The 11,134-nt window shown below is 36.0% G+C and overlaps 2 protein-coding genes across 6 annotated transcripts in view; both read right to left on the bottom strand.

Annotated features, from left to right (window-relative positions):
* The window catches only part of LOC118742347 (pituitary homeobox 2), an 85,409-nt gene that overhangs the window by 42,631 nt on the left and 31,644 nt on the right, over nt 1-11,134 (bottom strand). The window lies entirely within an intron of this gene.
* On the bottom strand, nt 5,592-7,576 carry LOC118742348. Of its 5 annotated transcripts, XR_004993367.1 has the most exons (4): nt 7,405-7,472; nt 7,205-7,332; nt 6,922-7,142; nt 5,743-5,948 (listed from the first exon to the last, which is right to left on the bottom strand). XR_004993367.1 is itself a non-coding variant. In XM_036474350.1 (3 exons), exons 1-3 carry the CDS (start codon nt 7,479-7,481, stop codon nt 5,921-5,923), a joined length of 213 nt encoding a protein of 70 aa, XP_036330243.1. In that variant the 5' UTR covers nt 7,482-7,576; the 3' UTR covers nt 5,592-5,920. The 5 variants fall into 5 exon arrangements, 3 of the variants coding, with proteins under 3 accessions (XP_036330243.1, XP_036330242.1, XP_036330240.1); XR_004993368.1 differs by lacking the exon at nt 6,922-7,142 and having other exon boundaries at nt 5,592-5,948; nt 7,405-7,576; XM_036474350.1 differs by lacking the exon at nt 6,922-7,142 and having other exon boundaries at nt 5,592-5,948; nt 7,205-7,312; nt 7,405-7,576.

The following is an 11,134-nucleotide window of genomic DNA, read 5'->3' as shown; positions in this document are numbered from 1 at the left end:
CCCCCCAACAATCCAAAGAAAGTTCAACGTCGAAAAGCTGCAATCAAAACAGATGGCCAATGGATTCGCCGCTCGACCCTCACACCTGCTATGAGAGAGCACTCTTCAACAAACCGACTTGCGCGATCAGTGGAACCACATTTCCCGCTCATTACTGGTACGATGAGGAGTGTGAGAAAATGCTTGAAATGCTGGCCGACAGAGAAAACACCCGAAATTTTTAGCAGAGAGTTGAGCGACTTACGGAAGGTTTCAAGACTCTTGTAGGAACAACCATGGCGACCTAGTGACCGATGTCCAGAAAGTACTCAGATTATGGAGGGAACACTTTTCGACCCTTTTGAATGGCAGAAGCACTGAAAGAAGTGGAGAAGACGAACTCGAGGTCCCAGTCGATGACGATGGAGTCGATATCCCAGTGCCTGACTATGACGAAAAGTACGAACGCTGCTTGAGCTGACGGCCTGAGCTATTTAATTACGATGGCAAGGAGTTAATAAGGTGCATGCCCGACGACTGGAATTCAAGTGCGCTCTGCCCAATCCACAAGAAAAGCGACGCCGCCATGCGTGCCAACTACTGCGGGATCAGCCTTCTAAGCATAGGTTGCAAGGTCTTATCGAATGTATTGTCTTCCATAGACCAGGTATTCACAATACGCCAAATCTTGGAAAAGACCCGCGAGAAAAGTATCGGCACTCATCACCTATTTGTCGACTTTAAACCCGCTTTCGACAGCACTAAAAGGAGTTTCCTATATGCCGCTATGTCCGAATTTGGCATCCCCTCAAAACTCATACGGCTGTGAAAAATGACGTTGAGCAATACCACCAGCTCTGCTGTTGCCGTTTGCCACCAGACGGGGTTTCAGACAGGACGACTCCCTTTCATGTGACTTCTTTAATCTGATGTTGGAGATGATAAGAGCGTACAATTGCTTGCTTATGCCGATGACACTGACATCATCGGTAAGAAAAACCGCGAAGTCTGTCCTGGCTTTTCCAAGTTGGACAAGGAGGCAAAGCGAATGGGTCTGGTGGTAAACGAGGACAAGACGAAGTATCTCCTGTCATCAAACAAACAGTCAGCACACTCGCGCCTTGGCGTGGGTGCCAAGGTTGCCTCTGTTGACAGTTACAATTTCGAGAAAGTAGAGTATTTCGTTTACTTGGGAACCAGCATTAACACAGATAATAATGTCAGCATGGAAATCCAACGCAGAATCGCTCTTGCCAACAAGTACTGGCTTTGGACTGAGTAGGCAATTCAGGAGCAAAGTCCTCTCTTGACGTACGAAAACCACACTATAAGTCACTCATCATGCCCGTGCTGGTATATGGCGAATTAAAATACAGCGGCTCAACTGGCTTGACAATGTCGTTCGAATGGACACCGACGCCCCACCTCTGAAAGTATTCTGGCTTCACTTGGCACTTCCAATTGGCGTCAGTTGGCCAAAATAGCTTTGGCGGTTACAGCGCCAAATAAGAAGAAGAAGAAGAGAATCTATAACCTTATCAGTCACACAGTGTTATAATCCCGACGAAATCCTTGACGGTGGTACCGGGAGGGGAACGGTACATGACGGTAGGAAGTTTAGTTTGGGTTAATGTCTCAAACTGACGGGGTTAGGCTTTCGAAGCTTCCTCCTCGTAAAATAAACATGCTCAGTAAAAAGTTAACAATTTAAATCGACGAATAGTTTTATATCAACTTTTGTGAACTTCTGTTTATTTGTTTTTTGTACAACAAATGGTTACAATAATTTTAAGCTTTAATAAACAATTTTTTAGTAAGTAATTATTGGTTTTGATTTTTTTTGTATGGGCTCCACCTCCCCCTAAATTTCGTTCTGGCTACGCCCATGTACGCTTCATATGTATGTGTTTGGTTATGTAATAAGTACTTGTGTGCACACAATATTTGTTGTTTTTCCATTCGCTGCATAGATATAAAGGATATCTGGTTTGTCGACACAGGAACACGCAACATCTGAGAAACAATCCGCATCTAAATCTAAACCATGCTCTTCCGAAGTTTCGACCTGGAGCATTATTGATTGTGATTCCGAATGTCCATCGCATTGGGAATCACAGTCTTTTAAATTTAAATGGTGTATCGGTCGGAATCATGGGAACTCTTCACCTATGAAAGGCCACGTTAAAATCTTTACTTACACTACTTTCTTCATCAAGTTCTTAAGTGCGGTGTTTATCGACGTATATGCTATTTCCTCGCGTTGAATGCTGGATTGAATAACATTAGTGGTATTCACTAAAGGGAGCAAGTGGCCTGGCAGTCTGGCAAAAGAGCAGATCAGCTCAAGCAACGACTGTTGTCAATACCACTAATATTTAATTGATAGACATCCTTATTCTTCGCAGCAAGAATAGCCAATCGCGATTTCTATAATTAATTTTCTTAATAAAGAAACTTCTTTCGATCAGTTCTCCTTTAGATGCTTTTAAGTTACAACAATTATCAGGCCATAAAATTCGCCTTAATCTCTCATTGACTGGCAGCTTTCCGTTCCCAATGTCCAGTAATGGTCGCGAGAATACCTCGGCTGCAGTGTATGTATTAGGGCGGGTCGAAAATCGAATTTTGTTCAAATACCTTGGTAATAGTGAAAATATATTGTATCATGAAGTCAAAAACAGGCTTGTAAAATATTAGTGTTTTATTTTAATTGTAAGAGTCCGCGCATAGACCGCCACAGTATACCAGTAGAAAAGGTTTTTGTTGTTGTGGCTGTTAATTTGGTCCCCATAAAGGACTTGAGGGTTGCGAGCAACTGTTTTGCCGCATTCAGGGTGCTGTGCAGCAAAATACCGTGGCGCACAAAATTTTAACATCGGATAAATGGCGAGAGAAATATTGTTATGCGCTTTAAAAGTAAACATGAACGTAATAAAATGTTTTATACTTCAATACAACTAATTAGCGCTATTTTTGCAATTCGAAATCGATGGCTGAGTGGAAGATCGACCTATCTCGGCTGCCAGTTCGAAAACGCTCTATCTCAAAAAACTTTTCAAGAACGCCCTATTTCAGAATTTTATTGAAAAACACCCTATCTCAAAATTCGGTTCAAAAATGCCCTATCTCACTTCAAAATGTATTGAAAATATGCTGTTATAGGGCGTTTTTGAATCGGCAGCTGAGATAGGGCGTTTTTCAAACGAATTCTGAAATAGAGCGTTCTTGAAAAGTTTTTTGAAATAGAATGTTTTCGAACTGGCTGCCGAGATAGGTCGATCTTCCACTCAGCCATCGAAATGATCTTAAAAATATTTGTAGTGAAATATGTACTTTATGAGTTAAATGGAAACTATCTTATATGTAAAAATGTATTCCGATTTACTTCAAATAAATGATGTAAAATGTTTTATATATGGATCTAATTTTAATAATAATAAATAATTTGGCCCATACAAAGATAATTTAATAATAATACTTATTACCTTCATCTACATTGCTTTTATTGTAAGTTTTCACGAGTAGTTGCAGTTTTCTGTCTCTGGCGACTATACATGCTAAAGCTAAATAATTTCACAATTTCTACCCTATTAAACGTTTATATTTTAATAAAATGTGATCAATTACTTAAGAATATATAATTTCCGATCAAACTATAGTACTGAATGCTTGACAAACAATTATTTAAATCAAATGATCAATAGTGAACGCACTCGGAGCGAATTTTGGAACACGGAGCAAATTATGCATATTAACCAAGGAATGAAACCGATTCAAAATAACGTTCCGGTTTAGGTTTCGGTTTTGCCAAGTGTTTCGGTTTCGGTTTTGGTTTCGTTCTTCAAAATTTATTTCGGTTTTGGTTTCGGTTTCGTTCCGGTTTCGGTTTTCACAGAAATTTTGTTGATATTATATAAATCACAATGTCTTAAACGTTGAGGAAAGAAAATCGAAAATTACAGTTCACTGATAATATCAACACTAGGTTCTTTCCCTAACAATCCGGACCGGATTTGGTAATTAGAGAATAAGAGAAACATTTTCTTTCAAAAATGGACCTAAAACTTGTGTTTTCGTCCATATAAAATCTGTTAAACGAAAACCAGTTTTCGCTGAAAACTACTTGAAAACTCACTTTCCACTCATTCCAATCGGTGTCTTCGCTAGTTTTTTTCGATTATTTATCGAAGTGGAAGTCATATTTTATCATCTTTAATACGCCATTTCGGATTTATTGTTAATTGCCTGGCCAAAGCAAAATAAGAATGAAAGTTAAAGGTTGTAAATGAAAAGAAAATGAAGGAAAAATGTTTTGGTTGTCGGTCAGAACATGGTATTAAATGCAAACACTTGGAAATTGAATTTTGATTTCACAAATTTGATTTTAAGTACATAGATTGAAAATACATCAACAGGCCATTCACTTTTCCTTAAAAGCACGAAGTAAATGCAGGCAATATGTAAACACAATACAGCTGATATGCACTTTGACACTTTATCCATTTTTACTCGGAGAAAATTTCGGGCTGTTTCGGGCAGGAAGAAGAATACACTTACGATCGAATACGCTCGAATTTTCGCTCTCTATTACCCATTTTGTTGAGTACAGGCATGATTTCTGAGCTATATTGGGCACACGCGGGATCTCGCATTGCGTACGGGAAAGAAACTACTTAAATATAATTAATCGATTATCGATTCACAACAACAAAGTCATCAGCAGATTTTTGCGAAAAGTTACCTTGCCATACTTATTTACTACTTAACAAGAATTTTAGCAAAATGTTGCTGATTTTGGTTAAATAAATCATTTATTTCAAAGAAAATTTTATTTATATTTTTGTAAATTTCTGGAAACCGATTGAAACCTGTGATTGAAATGGTTTCGGTATCGTTCCTTTTCAGGTCAAGATAACGGTTACGGTTTCGGTTTCGGTTTTGAAAAACGAAACGGTTTTAAACGGTTACGGTTTCGGTTTGGGTTTCGGTTTCATTCCTTGATATTAACACTAAATAATTTTTAACTTTCTCCCTATTATACGTTTATTTTTCAATTTAATATTTTTAATTACTGTATAATACTACTGAATGCTTTATGTTTTAATATAATATAATTAATTACTGAAGAATATATTAACTCCGATCAAACTGTAGTATTAATTGTTTGACAAACTATTTAAATAAAATGATCAACAGTGAACACGCTCGGAGCGAATTTCGGAACAATTCATAAAATATTTACAGAGGAAGTATATTATTTGGTAGAGATCAAAATGTATTTAACAAAGCGTGATTGAATTTGACCATGCTCTCAGAAGAACCATCCTATAAAGACAAATTGAAAACAATTTGTATGAATTTTGAATCGTTTGTTTATATTTTTCTACATAATAGTATCTTAAAAGAGAGCCGCACTGAGTTGTTAATAACACCTCTTGGGCCGTATGCATAAAAACTAAGCAATTACTTTTTCTCAGATTTTCATACCTTTCACTTAAATTTATTTGAAAAAATTTAGTGAATGGTCTGAAATTTTAAGAAAAAGCATTTGCTTAGGTTTTATGCATACGGCCCCTTGTTTAATACACCCATGATACAAATATTTAAAGGTAAAACCGTTTGTTCAATTCGTCGGCCATCATTTATTTTTTGAAGTTTGTCTATTTTATAAAATTGAAATTTCGAGAGCAACTCAAATGCCAAATAAAAGTAAAACAAAAAACAAATAGATGAAAATATTGAAATTTTCATTTATTTGAGACTGAAAATGAGAATGTATTTGTGAGATTTGTGTATTCAAAGCAAGCGCTGCGTTCGTAGCTACTCAACTTAATAGCATTTTCGTAGATTTCACGAAAAATCGGACTACGATGGATTTTATTAGCCTTGATTAGTTCGTACGATTATGACTTATGGATCGATTATGGATGGGAACGGAACCTCAGTTGGGTTGCCGATGGACAGCGCCACTGAAATGAAAATGTTTTTTATTATGAATAGCAATAATTAATAGCTGAAATACAATGCCGGCGAACGGCGAACTCACCACAGCGAAATTCGCGCTGTCAAAATTAGAACACCCGCAAGCATATGAAATTGAACACAGCCAAAGCGAAATGCGAAGTTCGCTTGGCGGCGTTTCATGACGATAGATTTATTTCTATCGCTCTGCTGGGCGATGACAGCTGTGCGTGCCAAAGGTGGCCGTATTTGTTTTGTGCTTTCAAAGTTTAAAAAGAAAACAACCTAAACACGATTTTTTTTTTTGGTGTTTGAAAAATATAGTTGTGGATTCGTTAAATCTGGCTTGAAACAAATTATTTATAATAATCTTTCTTTGTTTTACATTTATATTTGTTTTGTTTTAGTTTTTTCTAAATATGGTCACCCAAATTATAAAGGCGACCAAATGGGATCAGCTGTTTTCGCTACCGCTCTAATTCTGTTTAAGTAGGCGAAATAGTTGGGCGAACGGTGAACGACAGCATCGCCCAATTCGGCGAAGTTTGCCGTTCGCCGGTATTGTATTTCAAGCATAAGTTTCATAAAGTTCAAGGTGGTACAATTAAAAAAAAGTTGAAAAAAGAAATGAAGTATCTCAACCAAAATTTCCCGGCAGCCACAAGAATGCAGTTGCCAATATAGCAACTTAGTTGGCAGCTTTCATTTGCTAGTTGCCATCGTAATACCATTTCAGCCACTGGCTGGAATCGAATATGCATGCACGTTCTGCAGAACGATAAATATTTTGTAAATGTGTGCTCTGTCCGCTAACGAATTCCAGCCATGTGTGAAATATCGTATGCGAAGCCTCCGTCTGACTTAACGATTGTCAAAGGCTTGCCAGAAGATGTTTCATCATATGTTTTCGGCCATCGTCTTCTTCGAGTAAGTTCATCGATACCAAAAACTTTACAACCTCTATGTGCCAGCAGCCCTTACTGTTTTTGCCAATGACATGGTACTATTGCACTGTTAATAACCAAATTTAGCCGCAGTTGCATTCACACGTGATATAATAGCTAGTGTCGGCAAGCTGTGGGAATGCCCAGGAGATGGCGTTTGTTCAGCTATCGAAATCATTACACCGACGGCGGTGGGCAGTTCTGCTGGAACATATTTACCACAGCAGTGGTTGCGGCATTTTGTTCTGCAACAATAGCCTGCAATGATGACATGTCATATAATGTCGACGAACAAAGATATAAAATTTAAAATGACTAACCTTATTCCCGGCCGATTTGGGACACCACCCTTGGTCACGACCAGAACGCATTTACCAAGAGGAAAACCGCAGGGATTGCAATAGTTCTTGCAATCACCGTTGATGATGCTGTGCTTGTAATTAATAGTCTGCAAATACAGAAAATTGCATTAATGAAATGTTATACACATAAAATAAATAAATTTCAATAATTTGTTTACCATTTCACAAACCGAATTACCAAGAAATAGAAACTCACCGCGATGTGATACAGAAATAAAGACCAACAGGGCTGCATTTTCTTGGTAAACAACACAAGCGCTCCGGGCAATCTGATCCGCAAAATTATTTTGTGAAAAATAATAGTTGAAAAGAGTTTTTACACACGATTATCACATTAACTCATAAGTAGGGTTGCCAGGTTCTGAAACGGAGAAAGGAGTACATTTCTATTTTCGATAGAAAAAAATCAGTACAGAACTTAAAAAAGGAGTAAAATTTTTGTTTTAATTTTTTTGTGCAATTTATTGTTACAAATTACCATTATTTAGATACAAAAAAAACACGGGTATCATGGAAATCTTTTTCAAAGCAACAATAAATGTTGAAAATAAATAACTCAGTTCTACAAAAGAATTCCAGACTATTCCTGAATGTATGGCAATTTTTTTATTTTATAATTTAAAATTTTTCTGATTTTTATACCCGAGCGCCCTGCATGCACCTACCTGCCTACGACCATGCTTACACCTTTTCACTATCACACTCAACTTTACTTACTAAATAGTGTTTGCCACAATATGAATGGCCAGTACAGGGCGTAAAATAATAACTGTACAGAAGATATCGTCACTACACACGAATAAAGGCGCGCTAGTGCTGTGAAGGCGAAAAAAGGCGCGTAAAAAAATTTTGCGAAAAAAGATGCTTATGAAAAACTTCGGCGAAGTATGATAAGAGTCGATGGCGCTGAAGTTTTTTATGCGTCTTTTTTCGCCGTCATTTTTTGAGCTCACGCCTTTATTCGTGTCTAGTGACGATATGTAAGAAAATAACCGACGAAGACTTGCGTGTCGCTTGAGCTTATCTCTCAAAGTGTTTACCGCTGGTAAACGTAAATGAAGGTTAAAATTTAAAAACTTATACTATGTCTCCATTGTGAGATTTAATGAAGATTTAGCCCTCTGACTAGACTTGACGTTAAATCTTTTGAGATTTACCATATAAAATTAAATCTCGAAAGGCAGTAGATTTAAGTTAAATCTTCGTCAAATCTTCAATAATATTGATCAATAAGTACAATTTGTTGGATGTGGCAACCACAAATTCACATGCCATAAGTCAAATGACATTTGTGTTTTCAATATACAGTTGAGGACATTGAAATCTGGCCAATCATAAAAACATGAATTTTCGTATTTTTAGGGAATTTTTTATTTTTGTTAGTTTGGGAGGAAAATTAGTAATACATATTCAGCCTTATCATGAGTTTCATTTTCCCTGAACCGGTTCACTTTTCACTTTTGGTTTCCATGGTTTTACTATGGGCGAATAACAAATTTTTTTTTTTTAATAAATTAAGAAAATATTATTTTAAAAACTAAAAGTTTAGAAGAAATGTTTTATAGTAATATCATGCAGAGTCTTCTCCGCTTTCTATAAGTCATTTACGCGCTGCGCCAAAAAATTTATAAATTTCGGTAATGGTTTTGCTTCGATAACATTGCACCGAACATCCGCTTGAACTCAGTTCGTATTCATGATATGCCAAAGGCCCACGATTGGAATTCGGTTCCCTCCTATGGATAAGAGAGTTCTACAAAAATTTTTCTTTCCGCAAATGTTTTTTACCGTTTTGATAACTTTTCTTAAATTCGGGAAAATGATTCGGAATATGGTACCATTCTTTACACTTTCCAAACTATATATTATACATACATATTTACCACGAATAAGAAGCCAATAATATTCAGAATTCATATAATGAAATTTATAAAATCATACATAAGCAAACGTCAATATTTAAAAATGTGAACGTCAAACGTATCTCGCTGTGGTAATGGAGACGGTTGTGATTTAGCAACTGGATTTATTAAATCTTAATGGATAAATCTGTCAATGGAGACATAGTATTATATTCAACAAATTTATATTGAGCTCGAGGCCGTTTATATGAAAATTTTTATTGTGGAAAAGCAACAATAATTTAAAAAAATGGTAAAAGTGATAGCTATTTCGGAAATCACCACATTTCCTCATCAGACTTCTTTCAGAAGGATTCGAACCGACGATCCCACTGACTCAGCCAGTTGCCTATGCACCGTGCTAAGTACGCCTTGTAAATTATCGTTTGCTTTTTTTCCACTATTTTCATTTTTGTTATGCCAACACAATCAAGCGCAGCTATTCCGCTGCAATTCACTTGATCATGTGGTTGTAGGTCTGATGAGGAAATGTGGTGATTTCCGAAATAGCTATCACTTCTACCATTTATGCAAATTATTGTTGCTTTTCCACAATACAAATTTTCATTTAAAACGGACTCGAGCTCAATATAAATTGTTGAATATAATTGTTATAAAGGCCAAAAAATAACAAAAACAAATAACTTAAGGACGAGCACACCTAAAAGTTAAACATTCTAAAAATAGAATTATTAGCAAAAAACCAACAATACCAACCACCACATGATCAAGTGAATTGCAGCGGAATAGCTGCGCTTGATTGTGTTGGCATAACAAAAATGAAAATAGTGGAAAAAAGCAAACGATAATTTACAAGGCGTACTTAGCACGGTGCATAGGCAACTGGCTGAGTCAGTGGGATCGTCGGTTCGAATCCTACTGAAAGAAGTCTGATGAGGAAATGTGGTGATTTCCGAAATAGCTATCACTTCTACCATTTTTTCAAATTATTGTTGCTTTTCCACAGTAAAGTGTTCATTTAAAACGGCCTCGAGCTCAATATAAATTGTTGAATATAATTTTTAGCCAAAAAAATAACAAAAACAAATTATTTAAAAACTTATTAATAAAATGTAAGTAAAATCTGTGGATAATTAACAATAAACTACTTTTTTCGTAAAACCTATAAAGTTCCCTTTTATTTTTCAATAAAACATGTGCAACAGTTATTATTTTACGCCCTGTATATGATAAAATATTAATAGCTGGAAATAGGAGTACAAAAGAAGTACAAAACTAAGAAAGGAGTACATTTCCAGATATTTTTTTTTGGGAGTACAAGGGAGTACATTACAATAAAAAGGAGTACGTTTACTCCCAAAAGCAGTACGTCTGGCAACCCTACTCATAAGTGCAAATTATTGTGATTATTTTTAGTTGAATACAATTGTATTACCTTAGACTTTTTTTTAATGTTTTCTAATATTCATTTTTTTTGGACGAAAAAGCAACCATGCGTCCAATTTCTTGTGGAGAAATTTGGTCCCCATAAAGGACTTTCACCATGAAACAGCTACAAAAACAAAAACCTTTTCTACTGGTATACTGTGCCCACAGCACACTAGTCGAATAGGACTAATTCTTGTTAAAAATGCTGTGTTCTGCAAAAAGGTTTGGTGGATATTATTATTATGAATCCGCTAATGCGAAAGATAAAGTCAAATATCATTTCTCGCAGCTCTTTAGATTATCGTTAATCTCAAAGTTATCTATTTTCAATAAAGTTTTAATTGTTCTCTTGATAATTGCACCGGCCTATAGTCAAAAGATGTCAAGAACAGCACAAGTATTGCTGGCGTGCATTTAGGTCGCTGGTTCCAAATATTCTATTCTTATTAATTAATATTGATTAATATTAGCTATAGTTTGCGAATTTTTGCAAATTTAGGAACAATTTCGGTAGCTCTAATAGAAAAGCCATTATTTTCCATCATCGTGGAAAAATTTTATTTATGAAAATGAGTATGGAAACACTGAAGAGCCACAA

This window comes from Rhagoletis pomonella, unplaced genomic scaffold, assembly GCF_013731165.1.
Source record: "Rhagoletis pomonella isolate Grant_MI unplaced genomic scaffold, Rhpom_1.0 Rhpom_scaffold_00007, whole genome shotgun sequence".
NCBI lineage: Eukaryota > Metazoa > Arthropoda > Insecta > Diptera > Tephritidae > Rhagoletis > Rhagoletis pomonella.
The sequence above is the reverse complement of the archived record's forward strand: the minus strand, read 5'-3'. Positions and strand labels throughout refer to the sequence as shown.

Bases quoted from the DNA above. Each gene is read 5' to 3' on its own strand.
- LOC118742348 (XM_036474347.1), bottom strand. From the start codon at position 7,481: ATGCAGCCCTGTTGGTCTTTATTTCTGTATCACATCGCGGTGAGTTTC. The intron at 7,313-7,404 runs GTAAACAAATTA...TTACAAGCACAG, and splicing joins GTAATTCGGTTTGTGAAATG to CATCATCAACGGTGATTGCA. The intron at 7,130-7,204 runs GTTAGTCATTTT...CTATTGTTGCAG, and splicing joins CCAAATCGGCCGGGAATAAG to AACAAAATGCCGCAACCACT.